Here is a 16,960-nt window from a genome sequence, read left to right on the forward strand (position 1 = left end):
CACTTGTGAGTCATGTCATGTCCAACGACGGCGCCTCCTCGGCAGTGGTTATGCATGATATGCATTGCCTTTTATTTGCTACCCTTTCAACTTAGTGATTACAATTTTTCCATGTAATATGCTACCGGGCTAGTCTTTGTAACTTGTGGAGCTTCAAAGGTATATATCAGTTTGATGGTCCTTGCTATCCTGCTTGCCGTTGCATTTTATCTCAATTACCATTGCTGGAAATATGCCTTTTGCAAATGTTTTGGTGTATGCTGGAGAACTTAACCCTTTTTGTGGAACTGTTTTGCCAAAGTCCTATATGAGCTCTGTTAACGACTTAAACGTCTGCCTCATACTTTGCAACTTAGTTACTAATGTTAACTATATAATGTTTCTTTTTCAATTATGTAATCTCTCACAACTTGTTTTTTCTTATGATTTTGGTAGATGGAGCCACTTGAACTCGAAGACAATGGTGATCACCAACCATCTTTAGAATCTTCCCTTGATTCAGGTGTGATATATGACGACACACCTATATGTCCACGCATTGGAAGTGAGTACCAGGCAGAAATCTCCAAACTGTCCACAGAGGGTGAGCACCGTCGGTTCATCATGACCAGCTCACATGAAAGCATGGTACTTGATTATGATCACCCTGGTATGATTGGGCCAGATATATCAATTATGTGGGCATCAAGTGAAGTCCATAACGAGGAGATACTACGAAGGCAGCATTCTTCAGAAAGTGAAGCAAGAGCCAGCAGCCAGGATGAGGATACTAAGCTGACCTCAATTTCTCCAATCCAAAAAGATACAAGTGACCATGATTCAACAGACCAGGATTCACATTCAGTGGTGCCCGTTGATCAGATGGAGTCTGGCAGCAATCTAGCACATGGTGAGAACTTCGATTCCTCTTCTACTCAAGAAGGTCTCAACTTTACCAATAAGCCGTTGACACAGCAAGGGGAAATCAAGCAATTTACTCCACTGCCTGGTTTATCCAGTTCCCTTTGGAGTGGTATTGAGGCAGAATGTTTTCTTCTTGGGCTATACATTTTTGGCAAAAATCTAAGCCTGATGAGCAGGTTCGTTGGTAATAAGACTGTTGGTAATGTGCTCTTGTACTACTACGGAAAGTTCTACGGAGGAGATGCGTATAAAAGATGGTCGGACTGCAGAAAAGCAAGAACTAGGAGATGCATTCTTGGAGAGCGCATCTTTACAGGTTCTCGTCAGCAGGAGATTATATCTCGTCTGAAATCTGTAATCCTCAAAGAATCTCATGATTCACTACTCGAGGTATGTTGCATATATAGGCTATATAAAAAATGTTCAACTGGCTGTGCCGTCCGGTTTTAAGAAGTTATTCTCTCTAGTTCGAGCTTTTGGTTCCGCTCGTGTTATTCAAAGTAGCAGTTCTAAAATTTTCAGGCAGCATATTCTGCTTAGTTCTGTGCTTCACTTCTATATCAATATTTTAACTACTCTTACTTTTATATAGATTTTTAGCTATCATTATTTTTCTTCTTTTTCTAGTTTTTGTTAAAATTACTAGGCGTTGTTTAATCTAATGTTCCCAGGATAAAGAGTCGAAATTCATGATGATCAAAGACTGAAAAAAATTCCTAGTTTAATATTGTTAAAGAACCATTAAATCTCATTTACCAAAATATTTCTTGTTATAATTTGTGAATATGAACTATTCTTAGCTCTGTTAAAAATTTGAATGGATCTTTTTCTTTTATCATCTATTGCCATATGAATTGTATTGCTTTGAAATGTTGCAGATCTTCAAATCTTTTAACAACGGACAGACATCTTTAGAGGATCTGGTCTTTTCTATAAAATCCATTGTTGGAACAGAAGCTTTTGTGGAGGCTGTTGGAATTGGTAAAGGGAAGCATGATTTGACTGGATTTGTTCAGGATCCATCTAAGCCAAACCAAGTTCTTTCTATTCACCCTGACATACCTACAGGCAAAGATTGTTCCTTGCTTGCTTCGGAAGATATAATCAAGTTTTTAACAGGTGGTTTCAGAATAAGCAAGACAAGATCAAATGATCTTTTCTGGGAAGCTGTGTGGCCCCGTTTGATTGCAAGAGGGTGGCGTTCAGAGCAGCCCAAAGATGTCGGGCCAACTAAGAATTGCATTGTGTTTCTTGTGCCAGGTATCAAAAAGTTCTCAAGAAGTAAACTCACTAAAGGTACTCATTATTTTGATTCTGTGAGTGATGTCCTTAAACGAGTGGCAGCGAATCCCGTTCTTCTTGAGCTAGAGGTTGGTGGAACGGATAATGGTGTTACTGCGGAGCAAAATGGAAATTCCACAGACATAAATCTGAGCCAAGATGCTCCTTTGGATGGCTACCAAGAGCTTCCAAAATTCACAGTTATCGATACCACCTTGGTCCATGGGGAAGAGCCATTCAGAGTCAGGGAGCTGAGGAAATTACCACCTCATGCAAATGTTCGTTTTGGCCCTTCACATTATTCTCATAATACTGTGAGTTTCAGTTCCTCGGAGGAGCAAGATGAGGATGATCAATCAGCAGATGACCAGGAAGTTTGTCAACGAGTTACAGCTGATGTGAATGGCGCTGAAATGGTTTCGGTGTGCAATGAAGGCAAAGAAAACCAAGTTGATTTATTGCAGTACATGTCCACTGCACCATCCTTTAGTTATCCAGTCAATGGCCATTCTTCTAATGGCAGTAGTAACAAAATTGATTTGGCATGCTTCTTTGGCCCCAAAAGAAAAACTGAAAGGCGCAAGTACTTATCCCCAGTGTCAAAGCACAGAAGATTATCCAGCTGTAGCAATGATCAGACCCGTCGGCGCAGCTTTTCTTTCTCGAATGGAGATGGTTTAGTGAGAGAGAAAATCAAGCCACTGTCGACTTCGTCAAAACCAACTGTTGTCGATATTGGTGGTAATATTCAGACCAAATCAATTGCAACATGTTCCACGAAGGAGAAGCCATATAAGCAGGTAACCGTTGCTTCAAACTCTCGTACCAATGGAAGGTCAAAGGAGAAGAAGAATGTGTCCAATTTAAATAAGGACAAGTCTTTTGAGTGCAAGGGCTCGGCGATTCCTAAAGTTCGTTCAAAGATCAGAACCACTAAGGCAAATTTTGCCCAAAAAGGGGTGCAGATTAGTAGTTTGGTTGGTCAGGTTAAACCGGAGACAGCGCTAGATGATAAGCCAAGCACAAAGGTATGTGTCGCTTCATTAGACAACCATGGTCACATGAAGACTGAGGAAGCTCTCTCCGTTTTGAACAGTGATTGGGTCCCTGATGTTTCAGAGGCAACAGGAGGACCTACTATCCCACAACGTAATCTGGCTTCACTGGTGAATTCTCGGAGGCACGGAACCAGGAACAGAGCTCCCACAGCAAAAGCTTTGGAAGCGGTTGCCTTGGGACTCCTTGGAGGAAAGCGCAAGGATGAACCAAAAAGCCCAGGGACAAGCAGGCCTCGCAAGAGAGCTCACAAATCCTGGGTTTATGCGCCTACAAATAGTGACACAGACAAGTCGAGCATGGAGGTTGATGCGCAACTGTGAACGGATTCTTTTGTGATTTTCGGGTGTAAACAACGGCACCATATTGACATTGTGGATGATCACTATCAAGTGGAACATGAGGTCTTCAACTTCAACTGGAGTTGACGAACTGTCTGCATCGTTCTTGTCGTGGACCTTGCATTTTGTTATATTGTAATGTCTGCAATGTAATCGTTAGCAGGTTGGCCTTTAGATTATTGAGTTGTATGCCTGTGAAGGCTTGCAAAACGCAACTGGTACTGGAGACAGAAGAGTTCATGCCCTATATTAGCCAATTTATTAGTCTCTCCGATCCATAACAATTATCGGGGGTTTAGTTCAAATTACTCCAAATTTGAACTAAAATCAATTATTATGGATCGGAGGAAGTATGTGCTTAACAGGATTAATCTTTTCTTAGATCAAAGTATTTCTCTTTGTGTAATACATATACCATCAATGCTTCTGGTTTCCATTTCACCATGCAAGTTTGTGCAATAGGTGCGTGTGCCCTTCAATAGGGAGGTGAACCTATGCACCTCACGACCATGTGATTCTGAGCAGAAAATTTTTGGTATTACATGTTATGTAAGAATGTCTGCAGAACTCTGTCAAAAAAAAAGGATAATATGTGATGTAGTGTTGTATTCCATCTAGTTCTCTAATGGACGTCGTACAATGAGAGTCAAACTTTTGAAACTATGGCCAACAATATTTTCAGAAAATTTTAATTATTTTTCTTTTAAATTAGGAAAATATATGTTAGACACACCTCTCATATACTACTATAGTACTCCCTTCGTTCACTGTTATAAGATGTTTTAGATATTTTCATGTGGCCTAGATGCATACCGAAATGAGTGAACCTACACACCAAAATTCATCTAGATACTTTACATAGTATTCAGAAGTATTGTGGGAGGCTAGAGTAGTATCTCGGGAAGCCCCCAATCTTGGTTCGGAAACCAACATAATTTCCATGGGGTCGATGCCCTCTCACCTAGTGGTGAAGATCTCACTGTTATCTAGGTTTGTGATGAGGCAACGAGCTCTGACTAACTTAAGAATGCCCCTTCGGCAGTGGTGGATCTAACAGTTGTAAGGATGGAGGAGGGCCCACCCTAAGATTCAGCCTAACACATGTATGAGCTATAAGATATCACAACAAGGCCCAGCCCAACTAGAGTATTTTCCATCGTAGCAATATGGGTTGGATGCGCAATTGCGCACCACAAAGGGTCGATGTTCATTTGAATAACAACGAAGATAAAGGGTCGTCTTGACAAAGCTCATTTCGATGGGTGAAAGGGATGCCCGGGTGAGGAAGAGGCTGATAAGCAAATATTGTTCCTACAATTCCCAAGTGTCTATCACCTCCGGCAGATACACACAGTTCACGAAGCCGAAGACCTTTGCGATATCTAACTTGAGGAAGAGTCTTGGATTTTTGTTTGCTACATATCCTTGATGAGATTTGGCCCTATAAAAAGTTGGTGTGTATGCAACACTGCTCAATGAAAGCACTCTTGGACTTGGAGATCAAAGTGTCGAGGCAACCAATGAGCTTATTAGCCATGAGCTTATAGTTGAAGTCTTTAACATGCTAGGGATGATGTCGGTAGGGTGGCAGTCTCAAACTTTGGTAGCGTCGGCCTTCTCAAGGAGCAAGATGATGTTGGCACTAATTACTACTATGAAACTTCTGCCTATGTTGCTATGCATTTTGCATGTGTATGGTGTATGTGTCAGTGTGAGAAGATCTGCATGTCTATGGTTTTCACCATGCACTCAATAGTCTAAACCTTCTATGCTTCGTTTGAGCGTTTTACCATCTGTCATCACTGGTGCTACCTGGCCGTGAAGGATCTTCGCACTGCACAGTTTGTGTTATTCGATGGCCCTGCTGCTCCACAGGGTTTGAGGTCTAATGGCTTTTGCCTCTTATAGTAAAATTATGTTCAATGCATGGGTGGATCGCTCTGAGTCATTGGACACTGCACTGGAGTGTGCACAATGTTGCAAAAAAAACTTGGTGCTAAGACCAAAATATTGTGCTTGACTTGGTTGTAGTACATTGGGCAGGCCGGTGCTAACAAACAAATTTACATTTGAGTCTCGCAGTTCATGCATGTCCATTATATTTGTTCTTCACATTTTTTTGTGCTCCCATTAGAATAGGCTCAGTTGAACTTTGGTTAATAAACACATTTTTCTTTACTCATAAGAATCCAATAAACGGGCTTTCCACTGTTTTTTCCTTCTTAAATGCATCATTTCAACTCTGTGATTAATGAAAGTATTTTGCTTTACCCATAAGAATCTAGTAAACAATCTTCTCACTGCATTTTTTTTCTCTTCTCAACTACTCCCTACATCATCTTGACAGTGTTTTTTTTTTTTTTTGCATTTTCCTTCTCGATGTTTCTATTATACTTTTTCCCCTACCAAACTGCATCATTTCCCAATTGTGTTATCCTTCTCATATGTTTTCATCTCAATTGAATTTTTTCTTAACATCTTCCCAATTGTGTTATCCTTCTAAACAGTTTTCTCAATTGCGTCCTTTCAACCGTGTTTTCCTTCTGAACAGTTTTCTCAATTGCGTCCTTTCATCTGTGTTATTTTTTCGAGAAAACGCAAAGGACCTCTGCGTCTCATTTCATTGAAAAGATAGAGAGTTTACAATCCTCCTAGGAGGCAGCATACAATATACACACTCGGCTACTCAGTGCACATCCCAGGTCGCCGGCAGCGCTACCCTAAGCCCCATAGCACCCGCCTTAGCCCATAGGGATGCTTCGTCCTTGACTTTGGACATTAGGTTGTGCACAGATGGCCGTGCTCCCTCAAAAACACAGTCGTTTTTGTGCTTCCAAATAATCCATGGCAAGAGCAGCGCTGCAGATCCCAGCCCTTTGCGGAGAGGCTTGGGCGTCATTTGCTTCGCCTCCACCAGCCAAGTGAAGATAGAATCATATGTGTCCCGAGGCGTACGGCAGGACAAACGCAACCAAGCCAAATCCTCGAGCCAAACTTGCTTGGCAAAGGGGCAGTGGATGAGTAGGTGCTGCATGGTCTCGGGTTCTTGATCGCATAATAGGCAGAGGGGGTGGTGTTGCAGGCCTCGACGCGCCAGCCGGTCGACAGTCCAGCATCGGTTCTGGGACGCTAACCAGTTGAAAAACTTGACCCGTGGTGGCGCCCAAGCTTTCCAAATGTACTTCCACACCGGGCAGAGGGTGGATCCCTGGAACGTGGCGAGGTAAGCGGAGCTGGCAGAGTATTTGCCGCTCATCGTCCACTTCCAGAGCAGCTGGTCTGGGGCATCGTGGAGCTGAGTGCCGTCAATGTCTTGCCAGATTAGAAGATACTGCCCAATCTCGTGGAGCCCGATCGTGCCATGGATGTCACGTGCCCAGGCATGGTCCTGCAGACCATCCGCCACCGTCCTCAGCTTCCTTCTGCGCTTGGGGATGCAAGCATACAACAGCGGCGCGATCTCGCCGATAGACCGTCCATTGAGCCATCTGTCCTCCCAGAACATGGCCTTGCGTCCGTCCCCAATCTGCATCGTGGTGGATGCGAAGAACAGGGCGCGCTCATCAGCGGTGAACTGTAGGTCTAGATCATGCCAGGCGCGGCGAGGATCGGTGCGACTGAGCCATAGCCAACGCAAGCGCAGGGAGATGCCCGTGCGCTCCAGGTCGTGCACGCCCAGGCCCAGGCCCGCTTCATCTGTGTTATCCTACTAAACTATTTTCTCAAGTTTTTTGTAAACCTGGAATTCACATTTCTGGGCTGGCCTTATAGTGACGAAGAAGCACTTATTCCTATTTGGTTCTTTCTCTAAGGATGGATTTGAGATAAGGTTATGGGGGATAAATGGTTAGAAAATGTCACGCTATGGGAATAATATCCAACTATGTACAATATTGTCCGTCACAAAGATAATACCTTAGCTAAGGTAATGGAATCATCCCTACTGAGCGTGACGTTTAGAAGTGATCTTGTTGGGCCCCAGCTTGCATCATGGAATGAATTGCTATATCGTGGTTTTTTTTTCCATTTGACGCAAGGAGCGGATGGGTTCTGTTGGAACCTAAGTAAGAATGGTAAATTTTTGGTGAATTCCATGTATAGAGCGTGATCCAGCCTGTTGAGACGGTAGTTAATAATAAGATGATTCGGTAAGTAAGATACCGCTGAAGACAAAGATTTCGCGTGGAATCTTCATCGAAGTGTTATTCTCAGTTTCTCACTAAGTACAACCTTACAAAACGTATCTGGGAAGCAAGAAATGTGTATTTTGTCATTCAGGATGAGACAATAAAGCACTTATTCTTCCAATGCCAGTTTGCAAGATCTATATAGTCAATCATTCATATAGGTTCTACCTTATACCCGTTACGTAGAGTTGCCAACATTTTTAGCAATTGGCTTAATGGGGTGTACCGGTGGATACTAGGTTTAAACTACTTATTAGGGTGAGAGCGATTGTCGTTATTTGGTTGTTTCGGCTATGTAAAAATGACAAGATTTTTAATGATTAAAATTTCTTTTCATGTAGGTTATCTACCAGTGCACCATTTTTCTCCGTTCATGATCATCTCAGCGTACGAAGAACCGCGACCTCTTTACAGAGGTGTCTACGTGGTTGGAGGACACAACGAGGGACTTTATTATCCGACATGGGTGGCAGCATAATCTCAAGTCTGGTCCTCCACCGCTTTATGGGTCGATACAGTTTCAACTAATTTCACGTACCGAGCCTTTTATTTTTGTATTCATACTTTAGATTTTGGATGGTTGTGTGCATCTTAGTTATGGGCAGATCGGGTGTAATGCTTAAATCTTTTAAGTAATGAAGCGTGCTTTATAGAAAACCTTTATCAAGAAAACTGTGTTTTCCTTCTCAATTGCATTAATTCAACTATCTTTTTTCATCTAATAAAAACTATGTTTTTGCTACTTAAATATGTCCTTTGAACTGTGCTTGTCCTTCTCAACTGTGTTTTTTCCCTTCTCAACTACGTCATTTCAACTCCATAACAAGCTCCCGTACAAACTAAAGCTTATATCCCAGTGCATCTCCCTAGTTGATGTGGTAAATTCTTTGCTCCTCGTGCGTGTTGTTGAGAGGTGTGAAATTGTGTATGCAGCTGAGCGGTAAGTTGACGAGGATACAGTTTAGAGCAATGCAGTTGATGCAGTTGAGGCTGTGCATTTTTATAGAGGATACGCTTGAGAGCTTTGCAGTTGCAAACACGTTTCAGCTGCATCAATCTTATAAGTGTTCACTGGGTGTACAAGACTGGTAAACGTTTGCTCTGAATTCGCTCCCCAATAAAATAGACCACTTGACCTGGAAAGAAACAATACACACTGCGCTACGTCAATCTTCATTTAACTCTTCGCTACCTGAATGGAACTTGCCAAGTACCATGGTAGTCAACACTGGTGACGATCTAGTTTCCCTATCTGTCTTGCCTTGGGTCTTGCAACAGAACAAGTCCATTGCAAAAATAAACCTGTTATCATTCAATTTCCGCACTGTTGTTCCATCAGCAACATATGACACTAATTTTCTGGTCGCCAAGACGGCACACGATCTCAGGTGGCAGAATCAGTCTGCGTCTTTTATCGCAAAGTCCAGGTGGCATATAACATATCTCCCCTCTTCTTTTCTCCAGTAAAGGAAACATGTCTCATATGAAAGTGAGGTTTACTTATTTTACACTTAATACATGGTCCGATTAACCACACCTCAATCGGAGAGGCACTTGTGTTGTGGAATTTACATGTAGAGTGTAATGCATAGCCTCAAAAGCAGACCTTTTCCGGTTGTCATTTGCAATCAAGGTTGCTCTTGGGGTTATTCCATTTTTTTATTTTGAAACTCTGAACAAGATGTGATGTCCATACACTGTCCTACTCCACTGTCAGCAAAATGCAGTTGATTTATGTCAGGAAAATTAGCAAATTATCATGCTAGCTGACCGAGCCAGCTTAGCTGCAGAATATAAGGCCCCTCCTACTACTGTTTTTCTGCTTGTAGATCATTCTGTCTGCTTTTTCTTGCGGCCAGCTGAAGTTGCTCAATTTGTTGGCCTAATCTCAGCTGTACGCTGACTTGACTTATGCTGGCGTCAGCCTTCATGATCTCCTCCTCGGCTTGTTTTGCAATGTCCATTGCATCCCTACCAAGTTTAATAATTGGAGATGGACACAGGGTTAGAATAACACAAAATTGGAGCTTTGGGTTGGAAGATAAGGGTTGATTACCGAATCAAAATTTCTGGAGACATTGAAACTTGGACCTGAAGCAGCACACGTCCTTGCAAGTAATGCAGCACTAGGTGCTCAAGGGACATTTTCTGCATTTTGAGTCGTATATGAGAATTCTCATTACAGGCGTAAAGAAACTATTTGAAGTGGACAAGATATTCCAGTTAATAAGTTGTCACTGGCACTCCTCAAGTGTAATCACTGAAACAGAACATCAGAGCATTTATTTTCATGTCTTGTAAATAGATTATATCAACCAACCAGATTTTCTGTCAAAACCTCATTCAAGTCATATCGGTATAGTTCTACGCTCACGATTTCACTAAATATTTGCATCTTCTGCATTTCCTGTTAACCTGGAGCTAATAATTCTTGGCAATAAATTTAATGTAGAAAAAAACTATTTACCTTAGGAAAATGAGAGGAAATTATATTGGACACAATAGTTTCTGCACATTGTTGCCGTGGAATAGCATCTGAATTTCTTCTCTCCAAGTTCTCCAAAATCCTTTTCTTGTCCATGTTGACACCCATTGAATATGAGGGGTCTGCAATTTGTGCACTTCAGAAATGTTCCAGTTGAGGGTTTTACACAGTTGTGTAATTAACCACCGGAGACCAGGTTTCAGGCTTACAAGAATAAACTTAATGACAGCCTACCAAATTTGGGAATTGTGAAAGCCTAGTAGAACTGTTGGCTATAAATTGGATGGAAACATGTATGATGCTGCCATAACTAGGTCGTAGTTGGTTACACAAGTCCTGAACGAACAGAAAAAGGTAAATGATCCCAACGCGATGCATGTGAAAACATGATGACGTACAATGCAGTAGTTCTGTTATTAGCACTGGCCAGTACCACATGATAGTTTTTTTCTCGAACACACGCCTAGGCGTGCATCATTATATATTAGAGAAAACCGCTGAGAAGGCGGGAGCATACAGGGTTGTAGCAAGGCTACGAAAAACTGAGAGAAAGCAAAAAGAAAGAGAACATTAAGTTTGAATCATGTGTTACCTATATGTATGAAAACCTCAGCAACTTGATTATGTGTCTTTTGTATATGATGACGGACAGTTTCCCCGATATCATGTGCTGCACTGACACTCAAGAAAGGATGTACCTACAATACAGAGTATCATGATCAGCTTAAGACTGCCTATCAATTTATCTGCTACAGTACTACGCACATAAGGGCCCACTGCACAGTCATCATGGTTCTAGATTTCCAATAAAGGGCGTACCTAATGCTGAAAGCTCCCACGTATTGAAACAAACAGCATACACAAACAAAATAAACCATACTGTTATGTACCTCAATATGCACATCAAGATACAATGAGGTCCCAGCTTTCCTTCCCCTCAACCGATGGCACCCCTTTCATTATGTCAAAAACTTTTGTCACTTAAGCGTCTCAAGTATACAAAAGCACGCTCATGTGGAAAATAATGCTTCAGGAAGTTGCCAATATTGTACCTTTACACCATCAACTTTCACAATTGTTTCCTTGATTGGTTCTAGAAGTGACGGATCAACAGCTGCATCAACAAGCTCTAGTATGCTGCAAGTTAAAACAGAAAAACCGTCGCATACAGTAGCAACATGAAAACTGTAAGATTCATGTGTACTGAACTGTACAGCAATATTGTATGGCTACCTATAAAACTTTGTATTTGATTGATTCAGTGCAGCCAACTTTGTATCATGTCAAGTAGACAAGAAAACAGTGATCCTAGTACTATCAAAGAAGTGAGCACATGGCTCTCTTTTTTTTCCTTCCATGTGACTTCAGAAAGCTACCCCTTGATTAGGACATTTCTGAAGGTACAGAGTATAAAACACTAAATATAGAAAAACATAGGGTGAGGAGTTTTGGCTCCTGGAGGCTGGCCGGATGAACAGTAAATTCGAATTTTTGTGTTCTTGTTTATGTTACTATGGTCCGTGTTTGTGCAATTGTTCATGAAAAAATCAACATGTATGTTCCAACAATAAAAAAGACAAAGCCCGGTGCTCTAAACAAGCAGCAAATCCGACACAACTTATCTTAGCACAGATCACATTATTTGTTAAAACTTTGCAAACAACCAACTGACACGAACAAATACATGTCTAAATTTTTTCATATTTTTGACATCTATAAAATTATTTTTCCGTACGCAGGAGCATATGCTCTTGGGAGCCGAATTGCATTCCCATAAACAATTATCAATGAACATGACTTATAACAAGACCAGAACTTCAATAATGAAAGAATATCTCTTGAGAACAAAATCAGCTTGATTAGAGATTATTATACATTATAATCTGATTAAAATCCAGCATGGCCAAGTTCCTTGAATCAGCTTGACACACCTAAAATAGTTACCTCTCGTATCCTGTCTGAACACCAGCTTTAAGAATCATGCCTGAGACAACAAGCCCAGCTAGTGGATCAAGATATGGTAATCCAACAATGGAGCCACCTGTAAGAGTTCAAAAGCAAAACATAATCAGAGTGTCATAAAATCACGTTTATCCATAAAGATACTGTAGTAAACGTCATTTTCAGGTGAAAATCCACAAACTAAGAAATTGCTTCCTATAACAACGTAAAATGATGCACCTATTTGATCATCAGGCCTAATAGAGATCCACTTCAAATATACAAACAACTTTCTGAGTTCACACTCTAAACATGAATTCAGGGTGTTATATTTTACTCAAGGCTCAAATTTCAATGAACCAACCATTCATGCTCTAGAAATGTGATGCAAACTTTCTTCTAGAGAAATGGAAGTGCAAGCATCATCAAAGGTGGTCTTACCTACCCCTACTAGGGCAACAACAGATGAAATAGCATCCGCACGATGGTGCCATGCATTCGCTTTCATCAGCCCACTCCCTTCTTTCTCACCAGCTCTTTTTGTAATCCAATAGAGCCTGTAATTCCACTAAAGTAAAACTTCATAACACCCTTAACAATTGTCTGATGAAATTATGACATGAGAATTGTCTGTACAAGAAATCAAGAAAGTAAATTCATACTAAAACAAATGATCACAAGAAAATCATGATATGGATGTAAAAACATCTGGGCATTTATCATTTTGATATCAACAATATATTAGAATATATAGTCTGTGCTGTACACACATAGTAATCTTTGATGAGTAAATTCCAACTTTTCAAGCTAGATATATTCCATCAACAAAGGTAGCACACTACACTTCTGGCTACACAACAAAAGAGTGATGTACTACACAGAGCTTTTAATTACCTAACCTTCTTTTTGAATTTTTTATTACTAAGAAATCCTCACCAAACTTATATACAGATTTAACTCTTTTGGCCACACCATGGATCAAGTCCCGCAACGAGCCAAGAGATGGCTTTTCTGTCACGCAAGGCCCAGTGCCCCAGCAACGTGACAGTGTGGTTTTTCGACTCCATGCCCAGTAGTGTTGCCAAATAAGGTCAGAACTTGAAATTAAGTTTTGTATGGGGTTATTGATGTAAATGTGAAATAAAAAAATATGTCGCATGAGATGGTAAAATCTAACAAGAAACAGGACATAAGAAAATTATCTTCGCTATACTCGTAAAATCTAGAGAAGAAAATAACAAAAAAATAAGCCAAGTTGCAAATCACAAGCAATAGTAAAATACAACATCATGGCATCAATAGAAAGCAGAAACTATTAGGCAATGCGTTATGAAATTCTCCACATACCCTTCCTTGATGGATATTGCTAATGTTGTCATACTCAATGCAAGGACTGGATGTTCCAAATCAATTGCATGATTATGCCCACCACTACCATGGTTGTGATTCATGTGGGATGCATTGCCAATTATATCAGGAGCAGAAGACATAACTCCCTGAAATAAACAGTTCAGCACATGAAGTCTATGCATAATCATGTCTAACCGGAATATCAGTCATCAGAAACCATCCATCCATTGTCAAAACAAACAAATGTACCAGCCAACGGATGATATTACTTTAATACATAAAGTTTGCATGATATTGTTAATGAGAAGTAATAGACCTGAAGAACTTCAAAAGAATGCCAGGCAATCCCACCTGCAGTAATCAACAACATGCTTGAAATTCCAAGAGCTCCTAAACTCTCGAACTTTCCATGACCTGGAATGAAGAAAATGATGATAAGTAAACCTTCAATGTTTTGGGGAAAAGAACGAAGAATACGAGAAATAAATCAAGGTTGTTCTATGTATTCTCTACAACAATGGAGGGGCATACAAATAAATTAACTGAAGCAGTAGCATAATGCACTTTCATATTTCTTGTTTTTCTGATATGTGGTACGCACATAGAACATGCATGTTGAGGTAACGGTGCACATGCACAAACAGCAATATCTTGCATGCTACATATGGAAGATCCCTGTTCTCTTCAGAACAGTGAATTTGCAAGATCGAGAGGTAATTAATACTTTGATCAAGCCCATATTCTGAGCTCTAACTTTTCTTAATTAGCTTAGCACACGGAAAGTGAACGATAGCAAAGAGCCTATACCAGAGACTCATGGGTGTACAGAGATGTACACACATTATTTTAGGGAAGAAAACAGAGATTTTGTAGGTATGGTATATATTTGTACATGATAATTAGCTAAAAAATCTTAAATGTGCTTATTTCCTATTCCAGCATGATTTCCAGCTCTCACCTGATCTCATCCACTCCCACCTTCGAAAGCCCATTTTTCTCGAAACCACCCACTAGCCCACACTTGGTGAATTAATCATAAATCAGAAGCATGGAAGATCTCCTTGGTGAATTAATCTGGGAGCTAGTTCTTCCATCTGGATACCTTGTTAGTTTTATAGTGTGCCTTTTGCTTGCATTAGAAATCAAAATCGGCCCAAGTTTTGTGGAACTATGTAAACATGAACCCCAATTGTGGATTTTCTTTTGAGATAAAGTGCAGTCTCTCGTGTACCTGCACTCTTGATTTCCTCTGGGAAAGTGTAGCTACACATTTGACTAGATTGTTCACCGTCTCTTAGTTGCCTTAAAAAATAGCACAACCGTCTTTGAGTTAATCTTATTACTAGTAAGTTAACAACAGAACACGAATCTTTAAATTATGTACACCCATTCCAGAAATTCTAGGCACAGATTGATGAGGGGATCGACGAGCAGAAAAGAGATTGGCAACTGACCATAGGGATGATCCTTGTCTCTGGGAGCCTTGGCCGCCTTGTACGACAGCAAAGCCACCCCGCTCAGCACCTGCGCAGCCCAAAAGGTCAAAATCCTGCACCAATTAAGCGAATCGCTGCGCGCTCGTTTGGAGGACGTACAATGTCGGAGAGGGAGTGGGCGGCATCGGCGGTGATGGCCGTGCTGCCGGAGAGGTAGCCGGTGACAGCTTTCCCTACGGTGAGGACGACGTCGGCGGCGAGGCCCAGCCGGAAGATCTTCTCGGACGCCTCGCCGCTGTCCTCGCCGTGGGGGTGGGAGTGGCCCCCGTGGTCGCGGACAGGGACGAGCCAGTGGGCGCCGCTCGGCGAGGCGAGAGGGGCGAGCGCGGCGCGGGAGAGGAGTGGCGCACGGCGGGAGGAGGAGGCGGCTCGCGCGATGCCGCCGGCCAGGTGGAGGAGGCGGAAGCCCATTCACGGAAGGCAAGGGGAGCAGTAATTGGCTTTGTGCTCTGACGGCGAGACTTGTTGTGGTTTTCCGGATCCTTGGGCGGTGGCTATGAGCAGAGGCAGAGCACAGCTGCCGGTCGCCCCTTCCAGCTTCCCAGCAATTTGCCACCTGGATCTTTTTTTTGCAAGTTCGTGACCAAAGCGCACGTTGGAGGTAACTTCGTATACTACCTCCGTTTCAAAGAATAAGGCGCACGCGTATTACAAGACGAACTTTGACCATAAAAGTTGAGCAACAAAATCTTGATTATATTATATGTATATAATATCGTTAGATTCATATTGAAAAGTACTTTTTAATGATACTAAGTTCATACAAACAATCTTTATTTGAAGTAATTCTTGGTCAAACAAAAAGCTCGTAAAACGAGGACACCTTATTCCTTGAAACGGAGGTAGTACTAAATTGGATTTTTTCTCTTTTTTCTGACCATTTCCTGGACTTGGAGGGGAAATTTTGCATAGAGATGCATCAAGCTAGGGCATAGTTGGTTGCTCGCCAAGGCCTTTATTGCTAGCCTTGAGCTTAGAAAGGACGTTTGGTAGTCTTCAACAAAATGTACACCACGGTTTTTAAAGCATTTCAGATGCAGGCAAAACTTGGCCCGGCAAGAACACACGGTTTGGCCATTCTCCGTGGCCAGGCGTTGGCGAGCACGGGAAAGGGAAAATGTTGCACGCGTTGGAAAGAGCGAGAGACGTCATGTCTCGAGAAAGCGCGCCATAAATCCCCTCACCCCTCTCACTCTCGCATGTTCTCACTTGCCCACTTCTCTCACTTCTATCTCCTCTCGCCATCGACGGTTGTATTGCCACTAGTAGATCTAAGACCACCGCGAGGAGGACTAAAGAGACGGCATTCAGGGAGGGCATCAACCAAATCTTTCTTCCTCGCGTACATGGATCCCTTCTTCTCTGGTTCAAGCTCTGCTCAGCAAAGACATCCATGGAGATGCGAGTCCAAGCTTTTAGGCTTCAATATTCGTAGATCTACGGTTATGCGATGTTCGATATAGGCTTATGTCACGCATGCATGGTAGATCTGTGTAATTAGCAGTTATGTTGGGTTGTTCTTCCTTTTCTAGCATGAATAGTTGCTTCAAATCGGCATATCCATGTTCGTTTACTTGGTTTTCGTGACATCTGGTTTTTTAGGTTGATTTGTAGTCAAATTGGGGGTTTACTGTTCATATCGATGATTAGACGGTAGTGCTAAGCAACTGGAGAGATTCTTATTCAGAACCTAGTGCCATGATCGGAGTCCATTGTTTGATCGTGCAATAGGTTCTGTTCAAACATCTCATCAATTTGTTCGTGCTATGTTTTGTGAGGCCTGACTATACATGTTCCCACCGATGATTATATGTTAGTACAATGGTCGGAAGAGATGGTCTCTCCTCATGCTGGTGCTATGTTCATGCCCTAGGTTGAGTGCAAATATCTCTTCCATATGGTGCTGCTATGTTTTATGAG

At 41.7% G+C, this 16,960-nt stretch overlaps 2 protein-coding genes across 2 annotated transcripts; one reads left to right on the plus strand and one right to left on the minus strand.

The window, feature by feature from the left end:
* Positions 1-435: 435 nt before the first annotated feature.
* LOC124661710 lies at positions 436-4,002 on the plus strand. The gene is made up of 2 exons (XM_047199590.1): positions 436-1,293; positions 1,782-4,002. Exons 1-2 carry the CDS (start codon positions 436-438, stop codon positions 3,561-3,563), a joined length of 2,640 nt encoding a protein of 879 aa, XP_047055546.1. The 3' UTR covers positions 3,564-4,002.
* A 5,351-nt stretch (positions 4,003-9,353) lies between these two features.
* Positions 9,354-15,451, minus strand: LOC124666679 (metal tolerance protein 2). The gene is made up of 12 exons (XM_047204011.1): positions 15,140-15,451; positions 14,999-15,068; positions 13,861-13,958; positions 13,542-13,690; positions 12,636-12,751; positions 12,198-12,294; positions 11,306-11,390; positions 11,144-11,206; positions 10,846-10,951; positions 10,236-10,375; positions 9,825-9,916; positions 9,354-9,739 (listed from the first exon to the last, which is right to left on the minus strand). Exons 1-12 carry the CDS (start codon positions 15,449-15,451, stop codon positions 9,577-9,579), a joined length of 1,491 nt encoding a protein of 496 aa, XP_047059967.1. The 3' UTR covers positions 9,354-9,576.
* Between the last annotated feature and the right edge of the window lie 1,509 nt (positions 15,452-16,960).

The sequence above is a fragment of the Lolium rigidum genome, chromosome 6 (assembly GCF_022539505.1).
Source record: "Lolium rigidum isolate FL_2022 chromosome 6, APGP_CSIRO_Lrig_0.1, whole genome shotgun sequence".
In the NCBI taxonomy this organism is placed as follows: Eukaryota; Viridiplantae; Streptophyta; class Magnoliopsida; order Poales; family Poaceae; genus Lolium; species Lolium rigidum.